A 19,199-nucleotide genomic window follows, 5' to 3' on the forward strand; every position below is an offset into this window, starting at 1 on the left:
CTCTGCGATTGCTCCTGTATAGCAACAATTTGTTGGCACAGCGCCTTGGTTTGCTGTTGTGCAGCGTTTGCTTGCTGCTGTGCAGCGTTGGATAACACCAATTGCTTGAGAAATTCCTTAATGGTTATTCACTCTAGGTACTTTCCTTTTAAGTAGTAACTTACTACAGCTGCCCGCATTCTCCACCATATGTAACCTGGGAAATAGGTAGCAGGTACAAAAGCTCCCTGGGATGAGCAGGCACAGATATTTAGTCCATAGGATAAGTGAAAAACAGTGGAGTGTTTATTGGTGCTATATACAAAGTCTATTTACAGGTGCTGTACAGTGTGCAGAAAAACAAACAGAACAAAAATAGTTAAACAAAAACCTAGCCGTGTCTCGGCTCTAACTATACTATATATACAAGCCCTCACTACCAGGCTGAACAAGCCTACAGCATGTCAGCTTTCACATCAACTGCTCCAAAAGTATTCACCAACCTTCTTGCTCTCACAGAAGCATTGACTGTGTTTCCCAGGCAGAGCAAAGGCTGTCTGCTCAGGTGCGCTTAAATTGGCCTGGGGAAGAGGCCAACACCTGAACTGGATCCTGGATCAGAGATCCCTGAATGTATATGAGAGGAGCCTGGGAGATGTATAAACCCTGAACAGGACTTTCCCAGGCTCTCTCTGGGATGCTCTGCTACACTATGTAAACAAGACACACCGCTGACCTGTCAGTGAGGAAAAGAGAGATCTTCTGTTTCATCGAAGCTGAATCACAATCTCTGTTTTCCTCCAGTGTAACACTCCCCCGCACAGTTAGAAAGCACCTCCCTAGGACACACTTACCACTTGAGCGCCCCTTGATGTTAACCCTTTTCCTGTCAGTGTCATTTATACATAGATATGTGCATTTTTTAGCACTGATCACTGTATTGGTTAAAAAATGGCCCATCACTGCCATTACTAGTTTAAAAAAAAACAAAAAAACATAAATCAAACCCATAGTTTGTAGACACGATAACTTTTGTGCAAACTAATCAATAAATTGGGATTTTTTTTTACAAAAAATACAAAGCAGAATACATATTGCCCTAAATTGATGAAGAAATTTGATTTTTTTTTTTTTTTTTTTGAGAATGTTTTATAGCAGAAAGTTTGGAATAATGTTTTTTATTCAAAATTGCTGCTTTTTTATTGTTTATGGGGCAAAAAATAAAAACAGCAGAGGTAATCAAATACCGCCAGAAGAAATCTCTATTCATGAAAAAAAATTTATGTTTGGGCACAGCTTCGAACGGCCACGCAATTGTCAGTTAAATCGACAGAGCACCGTATCACAAAAAATGGTTAAACTGGTGGTTAAACTAGGATCCAAAGAACAATGAATTATGAATGAGAAACAATAATATCATTATTATCATATATCATACTTTATCAGTTCTCTTTATCACTGGTACTTCAGGTTTCAGTTTCTTTGTTTTTCCCTTCCCCTCTTCCCATGTCCCATTTTCTTCTCTCATGCCCTTTCCCTTAACGCCTTGCTGTTCAGGTAATGCAAAATTGTGGTTGCAAAGAGGGTGGGCTTTAATGCCCACATGCCATACATATGGATCCATGAATGGCAGAGCTTTCTGCGTCGAGAGCATGCTCACTGCATATTCCCAGCTCAGTGAACAAACTGACCAAAAGATTGGCCTATCTCCCGAGACCCAGCCCCCCGGATGTACAGACCCTATGCTTAGGCTGGGTGGGAAAGGGTTAAACAACCATTATTAACCACTTGCCGTCGCTGCACCGCCGAAATACGTCCACAAGGTGGCTCTCCTAGGCGAGACCACGTAAATGGACGTCCTGCCTATTAGCCGCCACTAGGGGCGCACGCGCGCCGCCGGAGGCGCGCGCGCGCGCCCCCCGCTCGCCCCCGACTCCCGTGCGTGTGTCCGGCGGGCGCGATCGCCGCCGGGCACACGCGATCGCTCGGTACAGAGCGGGGAACGGGAGCTGTGTGTGTAAACACACAGCTCTCGTTCCTGTCAGCAGGGGAAATGCTGATTTTCTGTTCATACAATGTATGAACAGAAAATCAGTGTTTCCCCTAGTGAGGCCACCCCCCCCCCCACAGTAAGAACACACCCAGGCATACTTAACCCCTTCCCCGCCCCCTAGTGTTAACCCCTTCACTGCCAGTGGCATTTTTATAGTAATCTAATGCATTTTTATAGCACTGATCGCTATAAAAATGCCAATGGTCCCAAAAATGTGTCAAAAATGTCCGAAGTGTCCGCCATAATGTCGCAATACCGAAAAAAAAATCGCTGATCGCCGCCATTACTAGTAAAAAAAATATTAATAAAAATGCCATAAAAATACCCCCTATTTTGTAAACGCTATAACTTTTGCGCAAACCAATCAATAAACGCTTATTGCGATTTTTTTTTACGAAAAATATGTAGAAGAATACGTATCGGCCTAAACTGAGGAAAAAAAATGTTTTTCTATATATTTTTGGGGGATATTTATTACAGCAAAAAGTAAAAAATATTCATTTTTTTCAAAATTGTCGTTCTATTTTTGTTTATAGCGCAAAAAATAAAAAACGCAGAGGTGATCAAATACCACCAAAAGAAAGCTCTATTTGTGGGAAAAAAAGGACGCCAATTTTGTTTGGGAGCCACGTCGCACGACCGCGCAATTGTCTGTTAAAGCGACGCAGTCCCGAATCGCAAAAAGTACTCTGGTCTTTGGGCAGCAATATGGTCCGGGGGGTAAGTGGTTAAGACTGGTTTCACACCTATGTAGTGAGGTACAGTGAGCCTTTCACTGTGTGTTACCACAGCACTTGGTTATACAAATTATGTGTTGTGATGCCATTCATGTTCAATAAATGTTAATGGAACCACAATGAACCTTGCAAAAGCAGCTTAATGAATATATGTTGAAAAAATGGTCCCTGTCTGATTTTTCATTTGTTTCATGTGTTAGCTATAGTTAAGCGGACACCTGGATGTTCGGGTTCGGGTCCGAACCCGAACTTTAAAAAAAGAGTTCGGAGTGACGCGCTGGAGCTGTGACATTACTTATATAGGGGAGGCAGGGCCACCCGTCACGTGACCCCGCACCCTCTGACGTACCCTCTGCTACGTCACTGGGGAAACCCAGAGTCTTCCCTCTTCCTGGGCTTCCCCAGTGACGTAGCAGAGGGTACGTCAGAGGGTGCGGGGTCACGTGACGGGTGGCCCTGCCTCCTCTATATAAGTAATGTCACAGCTTCAGCGCGTCATTCGCTGGGCTGTGTCCAGCGATGAGAGGAGGTTGGCGATGCTGCGCTCTGGATGGATGGACCTTCTCATCGCTGGAGCGGAGATCACCCGTCGCTGGATCTTCTCATCGCTGGAGATCACCCGCACTCGTCGCTGGATCAGGACATCGTTGGAGCAGGAAGCCGGGAACGAGTGGATTATCATCGCTGGAGTTTTTTTCTTTTTTTTTTCTTATTATTAATAAAGGACTTTATTCTACGGTGTGTGTGTTTTTTTTTTACAAGACTGTACACTTCCTTCGTGAAATGGTAGGTGTACAGTGTACCCCATTACCATTTCACACAGGAGGGGTCAGGATCTGGGGGTCCCCTTTGTTAAAGGGGTCTTCCAAATTCTGATAAGCCTCCCGCCCGCATACCCCCACAACCACCGAGCAAGGGTTGTGGGGATGAGACCCTTGTCCCCATCAACATGGGGACATCCTCCCCATGTTGAGGGCATGTGGCCTGGTGCGGTTCAGGAGAGGGGGGGCCGCACTCTGTCCCCCCCTCTTTTCTGCGGCCGGCCAGGTCAACGTGCTCGGATAACGGGTCTGGTTATGGATATTTAGGGGGAACCACACGTCATTTTTTTTTTAAATTGCCGGCGGGGTTCCCCTTAATATCCATACCAGACCTGAAGGGTCTGGTTATGGATATTTAGGGGGAACCGCACGTCATTTTTTTTCTAAATTTACGGCAGGGTTCCCCTTAATATCCATACCAGACCTGAAGGGTCTGGTTATGGATATTTAGGGGGAACCGCACATCATTTTTTTTTTTAATTGACGGCGGGGTTCCCCTTAATATCCATACCAGACCTAAAGGGTCTGGTTATTGAATTTGCGGGGACCTCAGCGCATTTTTTTCCCGAACTCCGATCCCGGACCTGAACTTTTTCCAATTATTCGGGTTCGGGTCCGGGTTCGGGAAAACCCCAAAGTCCGTACCGAACCCGAACTTCGGGTTCGCTCAACTCTAGTGTTAGCTCCACATTCAGAATTAAATGGGCCTCCTTAATGAAACGCAAGTTAAAGCATGATAAAGCATGATAGACTATTTAAAGTGCATGCAGTAATGCATGAGACCGGTGTAAAAGTGCCTTAAAAAAAAACAGTTCATACTAGTTCACACCACCAAATATTTTCATGCACATTGTCCCTTTCTTGTTCTTACCAAAGTGCCCGATCATCAGCCGAACAAAGAAACCAGAAATGATAAATTCACACTGATAAAGTTGTTCGGTCACAGAAATTGCAATATGAACATTTATTACACTTAATGGGGTTGTAAAGGTAATTTTTCCCCCCTAAATAGCTTCCTTTACCTTAGCGCAGTCCCTTTACTTACTGCATCCTTCAATTTTGCTTTTAAATGTCCTTATTTCTTCTGAGAAATCCTCACTTCCTGTTCTTCTGTCTGTAACTCCACACAGTAATGCAAGGCTTTCTCCCTGGTGTGGAGAAAGCCTCTTGAGAGGGTGAGCAGGATAGTCAGGACGCTCACTAACACACAGTTCCTTTCTCTATCTGCAAAGTAGAGAGCGTCCTGATTCTCCTTCTCGCCCCCTCCCCCTCAAGAGGCTTTCTCCACACCAGGCAGAAAGTGTCGCATCACTGTGTTTAGTTACAGACAGAAGAACAGGAAGTGAGGATTTCTCAGAAGAAATAAGGACATTTAAAAGCAAAATTGAAGGATGAGGTAAGTTAAGGAGGACTGCACTAAGGTAAAGGAAGCTATTTAGGGAAAACATTTTTTACCTTTACAACCCCTTTAATTCTAAACTTCCTTATTAGAATTTATAAAACCCAAATTCAATCATGAGTACATCCTACATTTAAATATGCAGCATTTATTAAAGTACTGTTGGGTTACTTGTGGTAGAGAGGCTTGACAATTACTGTATAATAAAGATGAATGTGTTAGACATTATTCCCAAGCTACCTTTCTGCTTAGTGTAAATCCAAAGATCATAAATGTCTGTTACCAACAGTTAGTAACTATGCACAAAAATGTATTTGCATTGAGAATGTGTGGTTCAAAGTCTGCCTGACAAAAGTTATTGTGCCATATAAGTCTCTTGGACATTTTAATAGCTTTTGCACATTTTGAAGCTGATGACTTGATAACACAAGTTAATTGTTAATCAAAATCACCTAGCAAAGTTCACTAAATTCAATATGATTCTATGCTATGTTCATTTAACTTACACTTCACAGTGAGATCACCTACTTTTTAGCTGAAAATGGGATATCTGCTTCCAACACTGTGGTGCTTATTACTTACAAGTGTATTTGATTTAAACACCTTTGTTCATGGAAGACATCTATTAGTAAAGTTGCATTCTGCAGAGGATATAAGCTTTTATAAAAGCAGCAGAGCCAAAAGATCACTGGACATTGATAGTTATTGTAGCATAAATGGCTGTTGTAACAGTAGAAATGATGACTGCAATGCATATTACACCAGTAAAAATGCAACGTGTTATTGTGATACATTTTGTGACCAGGAAGCACTGGGACACATAGATTGCTGCCCAGATTACTGGACAATTTGCGCTGGACAAAATCTAGAGAAGGCTACGACAACAAAGGCTCCAGTTACTGTGACCTTCAACTTCACTGATGAAACTGGTAAGAAAATAAGGTGATTTTGGTGACACAATTAATATTGAATGTTGTCTGCAAAATGAACATTTAGTCGGATAGCATGATTTACCTTTAGGTTCAGGAATGAAGATGCACTAAATTGGATTAAAATCAGTTAAGGTCAAAGACTTATATTACAGAAACAAAGCAGACAGATGAAAACTCAAGGCACTGAAGCAGAAAATGCCATTTCATTCACACATAAGATGCCAAGGAATGAATGTTTAGAATTGTCAATGTCATTCGGGTAGATCAGTTTATAGTGCAGTGGTTAAACCTAATGCATGAATAAATCCGACCAGTAGACTTTCTCTGTATAGACTAAAAATATACATTGTATTTTATTGTGCATTTCATAGAGGAGTGCATTTTCTAGGTATAGAAATTGTCTGCATAGTTCAATGTTTTTCTGTCCTTACAGTCCTACCTTATAGGACTGTAAATCTTTATAAACCTGTCCCAATAGTGCCAATTAACATCTGACTTTCGTAATATGCTTTTACATTTCAAGTGGGATATCACTTTTAAGTAGAGACAGAATTGATCCCCACATTCACTTTGACTGTAACATAATGATTGCAGGATCTGGTACACACAATGTACAATGCTGTGAAAAAGTATTTGCCCCCTTTCTGATTTTTTTTTTTTTGCATATTTGTCACACTTAAATGACTCAGATCATGAAACAAATTGTATTATTACACAAATATAACCTGAGTAAATACAACATGCAGTTTTTAATAGTTTTATCTTTTAGGGCAAAAAAATTGTCCAAACCTGCCTGGCTTTATGTGAAAAGGTAATTGCCCCCTAAACCTAATTACTGGATGTTCCACCCTTGGGGGCAAAAAAATAACAACAACAAATACTAGTGCTAAAATTGGTGGATAATAATGTTAGTGATAATGAAAATTATATTATATGATAATTCAGGAGGTAGCAAAAATCTCAGAAAGATAATATATGAGTCCAGAGTAGCAAGATGAAATCGTACCTGGAAGTACCAATTGTACACAAATTAAACACTAAAACCAGCGCTCATGAGACTCAAACACATATAAACTTAATAGCAAAAGTGAACAAAGTCCATTTATTATTTGCAATGGGGTATATTCAATCCAATATAGACACAAATGAAGATAAAAGGTTATCCATGAAAAACCACAGCTTGCAGTTCACAGTGTTGACGTCCACAATTCATACAGCAAGGAGGAGTTAAAGTTTTTAATGTAGCTCAAGAAGGCTCATGTAATGGATAGTGGTGTATTCACAGTACCTTAGACTGGCTTCCGTATACAGGCCGGCGGCAGCCGAGAATGGGGGGGCCTCCAACATAAGCGACGTTAGCCGGAACAGTCGCTCAGCTAGGACGGGGAAAAGACACCCCACCTCCGATCGGGTGACGTCACACACATGCGCCGCCGACTGGCGTCTATGGATACGAGCAGTAATATGGATAGAATGTGCCGTGAGACACACTCTCCCACTAGGAACATTGATACGCTGCTGCCCTCTGGTGGAAAAATTTAGAAATGTCCACCTTACAAGAAAAATCCTAGAAGCACTTAGGTTGGCTTGTGAAGAGAAAATTGGCTGCTGTAAAAATTCCTCATGGACCAAAGCATAGTACACAATGAAGGTTATATTAAGAAGGGGTTGCCTTGACAACGCGTTTCACGCTCTATGCACTTTTTCAAAGTCATGGAAATAAGGCACCCACAATGTTTAAATAAGAAAAAGGGGAGGGTAACAACTGCAATCAAGCATTTGCGATAACTGCCAATGAGTCTTTCACATTGCTGTGGAGCAATTTTGGACCACTCTTCTTTGCAGAATTGTTTTAATTCAGCCAAATTGGAGGGTTTAACAGCATTAACAGCCTGTGTAAGGTCGTGATACAGCATCTCAATTGGATTTAAGTCCAGGCTTTGACTAGGCCACTCCAAAACCTAAATTTAGCTTTGTTTGAACCATTTGAAGGTGGACTTGAAGTTGTGTTTCGGAACATTGTCCTGCTGCATAACCCAAGTGCACTTGAGCTTGAGGTCACAAACTGATGGCCGGACATTCTCCTCTCCGGATTTTCTGGTAGAGCTCAGAATTCATGGTTCCATCAATTATGGTAGGTTCGCCCAGGTCCTGAAGCTGCAAAGCAGCCCCAGACTATCATGCTACCACCAACATGTCTGACTGTTGGTATGATGTTCTTGTTATGAAATGCTGTATTCGTTTTATGCTAGATGTAACGGGACGCACACCTTCCAAAAAGTAACATTTTTGTCTCATCGGTCCACAGAATATTTGCCTAAAAGTCTTGGGGCTTATCAAAATGTTTTTTTGTAAATGTGAGATGAACCTTTGTGTTCTTTTTGGCCAGTCGCTTTCTTATTGTTGAATTATGAACACTGGTCTTACCTGAAGCAAATGAGGCCTGCAGTTCTTTAGATGTTATTCTGGGTTCTTTTTATGACCTCCTGGATTCGTCATCAACATGCTCTTGGAGTAATTTTTGTAGGCCGGCCACTCCTGGGAAGGTTCACCACTGTTCCAAGTTATCTCCATGTTGATAATGTCTCTCCCTGTGGTCTACTGGAGTTCCAAAGCCTTAGAAATGGCTTTTAAACCCTTCCTAGACCGATACATGTATATTGTTTTGTTTATAATCTGTTCCTGATTTTTTTTAGATTACGGCATGATGTGTGGCTTTTTGTGATCTGTTAGTGTGCTTCACTTTGTCAGACAGCTTCTATTTATGTGATTTCTTGATTCAACAGGTCTGGCAATAATTAGGCTTGGGTGTGGCAAGTGAAATTTAACTCAGCTTTCTAAAAAATTGTGGTTAATCACAGTTCATTCATGATTCAGCATGGGAGGGGGCAATTACTTTTTCACATAGGGTGAAGCAGGTTTGAACAGCTTTTTTCCCTTAATAAATGAATATAATAATTTATATCAGCCCTCAAAATTTCACTCTTTTGCTCGCATTTTGCGAGTGGAATTTATTCCAGGGTGAGTGAGGAGCTGGGGTGAACCAGGCTGACAGTTCTGTCAGCCGAAGGACACAGAGAACGGCAGGACTGGACTGCCCTGGCACCGCTTTGAGCCAAGGCTGCAGCGCTCTCCTTCTCCCCCTCTTGTATCACACACAGCAGGCATCTTCCGCTGTGTGTCATGGAGTGAGGTTTGCAGCAGCGTTGCTATGGGGGTGCGGACCGCACCAGGTGACATCCGCCAAAGGGGTGACACCAGGGGCCGGGACTGCATGGGCAAGAGCGGGGCTTCAGTCTCGGGTGATAGCGAGTGGGCTACTACAGTGTGTGTCGGCATTTGCCGACATCTCCTGCAGGGGATCCCCAGCGCAGCGATCGCGATGGCCGACACTTTTGCAGCTCCCATCTGTCCCAGCCGGCTACCTGCATGTTAGCAGTGTCAGAGCGCCGGTTGATCTCCTTCGAGTGTGTGTCGGCATTTGCCGACATCTCCTGCGGGGTGTCCCCGGGTCTCCAGCGCAGTGATGCCTGACACTTTAGCAGCTCCTATCTGTCCCAGCCAGCCGCATGTCAGCCGTGTCAGGGCGCCAGGAGATCTCCTTCCCAGGTTCCTCTTCTCGTCCCATCAGAAGACACGCCAGAGCAGAGGAGGAACCTGGGAAGGAGATCTCCTGGCGCCCTGACACGGCTGACATGCGGCTGGCTGGGACAGATAGGTGCTGCTAAAGTGTCAGGCATCACTGCAATGGAGACCCGGGGACACCCCGCAGGAGATGTTGGCAAATGCAGACACACACTCGAAGGAGATCGCCCGGCGCTCTGACACTGCTAACATGCAGGTAGCCGGCTGGGACAGATGGGAGCTGCTAAAGTGTCAGCCATCAATCACTGAGGACCCGGTCTCTGATAACCAGTAAGTCTTCTGCTGAGGGTGGCTTGGTTGGGGGAATAAGAGAATTTGGGGAAGAAGAGGGGTTTAATACTGAAAGAGGGGAGATGTGGGGATTATTTGTGCTGAGAGGGGGGTCTGTGCAGGGAGGGGGAGATGGGGGATGATTTATGCTGAGGGGAAATCTGTACATGAAGATGGGGGGGATGATTTGGGCTGAGAGGGGGGATCTGTGCAGGGAGATAGGGGGGTGATTTGTGCTGAGAGGGGGGATTTGGGGGGTAAAATAATTTGTATAAGGAGGGGTTTGGGGGGATTTATACTGGGACGAGGGATATGGGGGGCATTTTTTTACTGAGAAGGGGGATTTGTGCTGAAAGGGGGTATATGAGGGTGATGACTTGTGCTGGTAGGGGGAAATGGAGGGGAAGTAATGTGCTGAGAGGGGGTATTTGTACTGGAAGGTGGCATATGTGGGTGAAGATTTTTAAGAGGGGGAATATTGGGGGGGATTTGTGCTGAGAGGCAATTGATGGGGCACAGTAATGCGGCAATTGATGGGGCACAGTAATGCGGCAATTGATGGGGCACAGTAATGTGGCAAGTGATGGGGCACAGTAATGCGGCAAGTGATGGGGCACTGTAAGGCTGCAAGTGATGGGGCACTGTAAGGCTGCAAGTGATGGGGCACAGTAAGGCTGCAAGTGATGGGGCACAGTAAGGCTGCAAGTGATGGGGCACTGTAAGGCTGCATTGATGGGGCACTGTAAGGCTGCGTTCACGGGCACACTGAGGCTGCACAGATGGGTACTGATATGCTTTATGTTACTATTGTTAATATTTATTTTTGGAACTTAATTCTGCTGAAAATATTTAACAGTGTAATTTCATGAGATAATTTACAAGGGCGTGTTTAGGGGCGGATTTAGGGGTGGGGCAGGGGAGGTGTTGGGTGGGGCAACTGGTGGCGAGTAACTCTTAAGGCCTGGCTAGTGGCTTAGGACTTGAAATTTTGAGCCCTGATTTATATAAGAATTTAAAAACTGCATCTTGGATTTACTCTGGTTATCTTTGTGTAATATTAAAATGTGCTTGATTATCTGAATCATTTAAGTGTGAGAAATATGCAAATAAAATAAAAAAAAATCAGGAAGGGGGCAAATACTATTTCACAGCACTGTAAGTCATTCATAGCACTTATCTGTGAGATAACATTTTGCTATAGATTGCGAAATGATACAAGAGAGTTGTAGATTAACCTCTGACAATTAGTTTAAGCATTATGCAGTAAGAGAATTCCTTTGTTAAAGCTGGATTCCAGGAATTCAGCTCCTTTTTAAAAAGTAACAGGCACACTATGAGTTAAGTCAAACAAGATGCCTGACACCAGTCACGGCCCGTCCATAGGGGGCGCCCGGGCGCCGTCGCCGCCCCCCCTCCTGTAGTCATAAAAAAAAACAAAGAAAAAAAAAACGGGCCTTTTAAGGCTTTTAAAAATTCGTTCTGCAGCAGCGCCACGCAAATAACATACACTCATGCATTGCATGAGTGTATGTTATTGTGTCCAGCCTAGTCAGATAACCGGACATTGGGCGCCGGTTATCTGAATAAGGACAGCTGGTTGGCTGGGCGGAAGTGCCTATCAAAGCCAGCGGCTCTGATAGGCTTTCCTAGTACAGCCCTTCAGCTCCCGGATGTCTTATCCTCGGAACGTAGGGGGCTACGTCCCTTGGATAAGACTGACGGCTGTCTCAGGCAATCAGGTTCACTGATTCTGGTTATCAGTAACCTGATTGGCTGAAGCGTCATCGAGGGCGGCAGAAGACATCGAGGGACCGTGGAAGGAGGATGGCGAACCCCAGAAAGGTAAGTCCTGGGCAGGGGGGGTTACCAAAATCCCCCTAACTGTCCCTTCTAAGCCTGCTGGCCATAGTTGAATAGCCATGAAGTGTAATGTAGTTTAATAAATGTCTCCCGGGTCAATCTGCTCATAAATTTTGAGAGACACAAATCTCAAACCCATGGTAGCATGGTAGCAGCTAAAACCTCATGACTGTTCCATAAATACTATTTTAGGCAATTGCGAGTGGCATCATTGTACAGGGCACAGTGGGGACAATTGATGTGGGGACAATTGATGTGGGCACAGTGGGGACAATTGATGTGGGCACAGTGGGGGACAATTGATGTGGGCACAGTGGCTACAATTGATGTGGGCACAGTGGGGACAATTGATGTGGGCACAGTGGGGACAATTAATGGGGACACAGTGGGGACAATTGATGTGGGCACAGTGGGGACAATTGATGTGGGCACAGTGGGGGACAATTGATGTGGGCACAGTGGGGGACAATTGATGTGGGCACAGTGGCGACAATTGATGTGGGCACAGTGGGGGACAATTGATGTGGGCACAGTGGCTACAATTGATGTGGGCACAGTGGAGACAATTGATGTGGGCACATTGGGGACAATTGATGTGGGCACAGTGGCGACAATTGATGTCGGCACAGTGGGGACAATTGATGTGGGCACAGTGGCAACAATTGATGGCATGGCACAGTGGCTGTGTTTGATGGGCACAGTGGCTGTGTTTGGCATGGCACAGTGGTGACAATTGATGGGCACAGTGGTGATAATTGATGGGCACAGTGGTGACAATTGATGGCATAGTGGCTGCGTTTGATGGCACAGTGGCTGCGTTTGATGGCACAGTGGCTGTGTTTGGCATGTCACAGTGGTGACAATTGATGGCACAGTGGCAACAATTGATGGCATGGCACAGTGGCCACAATTGATGGCATGGCACAGTGGCGACAATTGATGGCATGGCACAGTGGCTGCTTTTGATGGGCATAGTGGCTGCCTTTGATGGGCACAGTGGCTGCCTTTGATGGGCACAGTGAGGCTGCAATTGCCTCTTTTTTTTTTCATTTGTTTGCGCCCCCCCCCCCCAAAAAAAATGTTGAGCACCAGCCGCCACTGCCTGACACTTCCTGGGCCGTTCTTTATTTTTTACATCTGACAATTTATTGCTCTGAGAAGGATACACTTAGGGCTTTGAGATCAGAGATGCAAACAGAGCAGTTCTATCCACTCCTCTATTCTGCTGCCCTTTCACAGAAGTCAAAGGCTTCTATGCTTTGACAGGAAGAAGGGAGGAATGGGCATAGCAGCTGCTTGAATGCTACTGTTGAAGATGCTGACACTAGAAGGTCTAGTGTCAGGCTACAGAAATAGCTGAAAGATGGTTCTATAAAACTGTCAGCTGTAAATAATAAAGATAAGTTCAGGAGGTGTCATGCACCTAGTATGCTTTCACTTTTTATAAAAGAAGCTGAATTCCCGGAGTTCAGGTTTAACACCTTAAATAGAATGTAAAGTGTTTTTGTAAATGTGTTTTTTATTTATTTTCCTTTAGGAAAAGAAACAAACTGTACAATTTTTCATATCTACCTATTTACATTGTTTAAATAAGCAGTGAAATAGCTTTTAAACACATTAACACTGACCTCTGTATTTTCTTGTACTGTGAAGTAAATTATCCTCAAACATCATAGCAGAGTCTCTGAAGTTGGGTTTCAATCCATTTGCTAACAGTTTACAGTATCTTTTTTGCTTACATTAGAGGGCTGGTAGGCTGTGAATTTTATGATACTGCATAAAAAAGGGTGAGAGAAGCTGTGCTTTCATTACCCTTGTTGTGAACTTTGAAGATTTCTTCGCAATGTAATAGAATGTATAAATAACCGGCTCCATTTCCAAGAGGAAAGGAGGCTTGCTTTAAAGTACTTTTACTGCTTGTTTAGAATTTGCAATACTTTAAGACCCCTTTCATACTGAAGGTGGTTTTCAGGCGTTTTAGCGCTAAAATTAGCATCTGTAAAGCACCCAGAAACCACCTCCCATGCCGCCCAAATGTGAAAGCCTGAGTGCTTTCACACTGGGGCAGTGCGCTTGCGGGACATTACAAAAAGTCCTGCAAGCAGCATCTTTGGGGCGGTGTGGGAGCGTTGTATACAACGTTTTCTAAATGCCTCTGCCTATTGGAATGCATGGGCAATGGTTCTGAAGTGCCTGAAAAACGATTCAGATGCGCCACATTACGGGTGGTTTTAACCCTTTCTTCGGCCGCTAAAGTGCCACTAATACAGCTGCGGCTACAGTATGAAAGTAGCCCAATATGCACATATATGCACAGTCTTGGCACAGTTTTGCTTTAACTGCATGTATGAAAAAAAGATTGTTGTTTACAGAGCTCAATAGCTGAAGCTCAGATTACACATACAGAGGAATAGAAGACTCATTACTCTCATGACACGTGTCTCTTATTTTCTTGTGTCTAATTGTTCTATATTGCAAAGTGTAGAGTCAAAATTAGAAAGACATGGTTTGAAAAGAATCAGCTACTGCTATAATGCTCGTTCAATCCAATTTCATGAGTGCAACTGTTTTTTTTAACAATAATATAAACAAATATAATGTCATCAGTTTCAACACAAGGTACATATCAAATACAAATTAAATATGATCCAAATTATTATAGTTTCCTTTTAAAGGGAACATGTACTGCAAGAAATGCCACTGTTGACTTATTTCTGAAAATGCTAGCTGCCTGGCTTTCTCTGATTCTCACAGTAAAGTCAGAACTTCTAATCTGCGTAAATGTTCCAGATCAGCAATTTAGAAAGTATTCAAATCACCACATCACCATGACAACCAGGCACCTATAATTCTCAGAATGAATGATCACCAGTGGAAGTTTCTATATTCCTCCATTTCAGGTTTCATTTAATAAAAATTACTGCAGCATTCCGTGAAAACATTATACGAGAAGACCCTTAGGGCCTGATTTATCAGAGTGCAAGTACCAAGGACTGCAGTTATCTTCAATCAGCTATTTGTAAGAATGATTTGTAGCCCTGAGGAAATACTTGTTTTTGTTAGGATAATTTAATACAACTTTTTTCAGTATTCTACTATATCTGGAAAACTAACAAACAGCAGAATATATATATATATATACTGTATAGATAAATATATTTTTTATAAGTGTCAATGTAATTATTCATTTTAGTTAAAAGTAGCAGGGAGCTGGAATCCCCAAGATCTTCCCAAACTATTTTAATCAGCTTTTTGTATAGAGCTTTTTTTTTATAACCTTCACACGGTAGTAGCTATTAGGTCCTTAATCAATTTGTTCACATTACAGAACAGGGAATATGGACACCTTATTGAGTAATTTTAGTCACTCCGCCTGGAACACAAGTCTAGCTGTTCAAAACTGTATTTAAAAAAAAATATTAGTTCATCGATAGACACAAAAACCACGGAATAATAAGAGAAAATATGGACAAACTTTATTTTTAAGCTGCATTTAATTTCTACTCTTCTGATAAAATCAACGTTTTATTACTACGTTATACATATTTTCTTTCTTTTTTTTTTATATGTTATTGTTGTATGTGTGTCCCTGCTGGGTAAATTCCCCCTCTTTGATTGTCCTTGTGACGAGGATTATCAAGTTGAAAAGTTATTACCAAAATAAGTGGTGACGGCAAAGTCTTCCAGAGGGAATTTGGAACACTTATGCCCGGGTTTGACTCCTGAAACCCGGACACACAGCACACCTCCAGTCCCAAACATCACTGAAATCTGTGCTGATCCATGGAGGGCTTATGTCGGCTGCGCAGTGCCTGTCTGTGCTCTCTGTGTCCCAACAACCAATGACATGCTTTGCAGTTATGCATGCATACATATGAGGAGGAAAAAAGGCGATTCAGCTCGGCCCCCTAACTCCGGCTCCAAGTGCACTTCTTAGCACACAGTGGCCCTCCTGATCTTTCCGCATTTACAACAGGAGGAAGATAAGGAGAAGAAAGGGGTGGGGGTATGCACACTCTAGCCTTATGCCCACAGCATCCGAAGCCAGCATTGGCAGCCTGACTTGCTGTAAGGTACAGTCATTTCTCTTCTGTGGGGTAGAGGAGCACTGTGCATTGGACAGGGATGAGAAAGAAAGAGGCGCTCTGCACTGGGGGGGGGGGGGGGGCAGAAATTTGGGGTTGGGTTATAAACTGGCTGGTATTTATGCACACCTGCACTCAATCCTCAACCCTGCACTCTGATTGTAACGCAAACCTCAACCCTGCACTCTAAATGTAATGTAATCTTCAACCCTGCACTTTCAATGTGACTCAATCTTCAACCCTGCACTCTAAATGTAATGCACTCCTGAACCCTGCACTCTGAATGTAGCACACTCCTGAACCCTGCACTCTGAATGTAGCACACTCCTGAACCCTGCACTCTGAATGTAATGCACTCCTGAACCATGCACTCTGAATGTACCGCAGTCCTGAAACCTGCAATATGAATGTACCATAATCCTGAACACTGCAATCTGAATGTAATGCACTCCTGAACCCTGTACTCTGAATGTAACGCACTTTCAACCCTGCATCCTGAATGTAATGAACTCCTTATACCTAGGGATGAGCCGAACACCCACCGGTTCTGTTCGCAGCAGAACATGCGAACAGGCAAAACATTTGTTCGAACACACAAACACCGTCAAAGTCTATGGGACACGAACATTAAAAATCAAAAGTGCAAATTTTATGCAAGTTATTGTCATAAAAAGTGTTTGGGGACCCGGTTCCTGCCCCAGGGGACATGTATCAATGCAAAAAAAGTTTTAAAAACTGACATTTTTCGGGAGCAGTGACTTTAATAATGCTTAAAGTGAAACAATAAAAGTGAAATATTCCTTTAAATTTCATACTTGGGGGGGGGTGTCTATAGTTTTTTTCTAAAGTAATTTAAAACTGATCGCGGCTATACTGAATTGTCGGGTCCCGGCAATACAGATACAAGTCATTGAAAAACAACAGCATGGGTTTGGTATGAATATTAAGGGGAACCCCGAACCAAAAATAAATAAAAAGTGTGGGGGTCCCCCCCAAATTCCATATTTCTATATCAGGCCCTTCAGGTCTGGTATGGATATTAAGGGGAACCCTGCACCATTAAAAAAAAAAAAAACATGGGGTTCCCCCCAAAAATCCATAGCAGACTGTTCAGGTCGGCTATGGATTTTAAGGGAAACCCCACACCAAAATAAAAAAAAAATGGCGTGGTGGTCCCCCAAATCCCCATTAGATCAGAGCCTTCTTATATCAGCACTTCCTCTTAAAGACCCCCCATTATGTCAGAATCACCTTATATAATCACATCCCCCTTACAGACTCTCTAAGAGGGGATGCTGACATAAAGAGACTCTGATCTAATGGGGGGTCTGTAGGGGAAGGGTAATGCCTGCTGATCTAAAGATAGATCACCAACCATTAGTTGTTGGCCAAATGGTCGGCTGAGTAATGCAGGTGCATTGAAAGCTGGGTGTTGTAAAACACAGTATTTTCTAGGTACTTGTTCTTCTGCAGGTTGGTTGGTGAGGATTTAAGTGGAATATAGCATTTATATTGATTGTAAATATTTTATGGTCTGTCTTAATAGATAAGTTTACCTTTTGTTTTTAAAGAATGCCATTTTTTTTGCCGTTAAATAAATGGGTCATATCATTTTTTTTTCACAGGAGCCTGTAGAGCATTGCACCCATGATCAACAGATCACGGGTGCAATGTCAGGCTCCTGCAGACACTCAGCTTCTGTCTGTACGTCCTGTATGGGCAGACAGTTACTGAAGTCCAGTAAGAATCAATGAACTATGAGAGTGCTCACCAGCACCGTCAGAGTTCTTTGAGAACTATAAGCTGTCTTCCGTGATTCCAGATTTCTGTGAACGAATGATGCGGCAGTGTGAGTGGAGCTCTGATTTTAAATGGTGAAAGTGAGTGCAGGGGGAGGATCCCCTGCCCACGGTCACAATGGGGGATAGGGGGTTTGCGGGGCTGCTGCTTTAGTATAGCAGCTACATATAGGTGCAGGGGGTGTATAATAATAAGGGGGCGCTAATAGTCGGTGATAAATAAATTCCAGATTCTAGCTTGAAACAATATATTAACTATAAGGTCAACAATATAATAGTGATTTAAAGTGCAAGTGCTTATATAATAACAACATCAAAAAATAGGTGCAAACAGGTCCAAAAAATGCAGCAATGGTCACTAAATGATAAGCATTGGTAAGTCCATGCATCAAATGGTTGACTTGAGAGTAGGCACCATCACCACGGAACAGATATCAAACTGGCGACACCCGGTGAAAGGTAAGTGCCTACTTTCCAGACCACCATGACCCTTCGTTTGAAAAAAGGATCAGGTGGAGCTTTAGTACAGTTGGTGGCCTAAGGTCCGTATTGGTACCTGGATGGGACTGGCCAGGAATGAACTCCAACAGAATAAATTACCATGAATAAAATGAAGAAAAATGGGCCATAGTGAAGTTCTGCAATTTATTGTAAAACAGATTAAAAACAAAAGCCAAATGGCCACTTACTTGTGCAAGTGCCGAGACCTTGGCACTAAGGAATCAAGCGTGTTACAGCTAGATGTGACGTGGAGCACCAGCTGCACTGTGTCTCACTCTTGTGGGTAGGTGTAGTGTGCGTTCCACCGCCTCTCTGTGCCAAATCTGGAAGTAGCTGAACGTGACCAGGAACGCCTCGACGTACATTTCATCTATTGATGTCGTCAGGCACCTGTAAAATTTTATAAACATGAGATAAGCTTATCCTTTAAACTAGAAAACAAAATATACATATGAAGAAATAATAAAACAGCCCAGATTAAAAGTAGTTTAGAATTAAAAAATGTTCACACAAAAAAATAAAATCACATGTACTGTATTAATGACTAATGCATAAGTTTGTATCTATATGCATATTAAAAAAAAAAATGTCAGACGTATCTTTATATACAATTTTAATAAGCGTTCTTTAGCACTGGTTCACACTGGTGTGATTTGTCATGTGATTTGACAGTTCAAAATTGCATGACAAGTCGCACCCCATTGCTGGCAATGGAACCATTTAAACCATTGCAACTTTTTTGGCATTTCATTGCGACTTGCATAGACTTCTGTTAAAAGAAGTCACAAGCTGCAATGAAATTGCACTCATCTGCAGTTTTGAAATAGAAGTAGTGTGATTTCAAAGCCACATTGGTGTGGACCAGGGCTTAGAATGACAGTGTATCATTGTACGAAAGTGCAAATTTCTGCTGTCATAGTCAGTTAGCATCTTTCACAGATCCATCAGATACCCTAACTAAAGAAAAGATGTGACTTTTTTGTCTGCTAATCTGCAGGTTTTTGGCATTGGCACTTAGAGCTGGTATCTTTTGGTGGAGGAAGTAATTGTTGGTCTACGGCACAGAGAATCTTGGTGAAGGAATGTAGAAGCAGGGAAGGAATGGAGAAGCAGGGAAG

General features: G+C 43.0%; 1 protein-coding gene across 1 annotated transcript in view; it reads left to right on the forward strand.

The window, feature by feature from the left end:
- The first annotated feature begins 5,469 nt into the window (after positions 1 to 5,469).
- The window catches only part of TINAG (tubulointerstitial nephritis antigen), a 106,629-nt gene continuing 92,899 nt past the window's right edge, over positions 5,470 to 19,199 (forward strand). The window contains exon 1 of the mRNA XM_040349841.1: positions 5,470 to 5,918. Coding sequence (XP_040205775.1) covers positions 5,531 to 5,918 — 388 coding nt within the window. The 5' untranslated portion in view covers positions 5,470 to 5,530. The remainder of the gene's footprint in view (positions 5,919 to 19,199) is intronic.

The sequence above is a fragment of the Rana temporaria genome, chromosome 4 (assembly GCF_905171775.1).
Source record: "Rana temporaria chromosome 4, aRanTem1.1, whole genome shotgun sequence".
Classification (NCBI taxonomy): domain Eukaryota; kingdom Metazoa; phylum Chordata; class Amphibia; order Anura; family Ranidae; genus Rana; species Rana temporaria.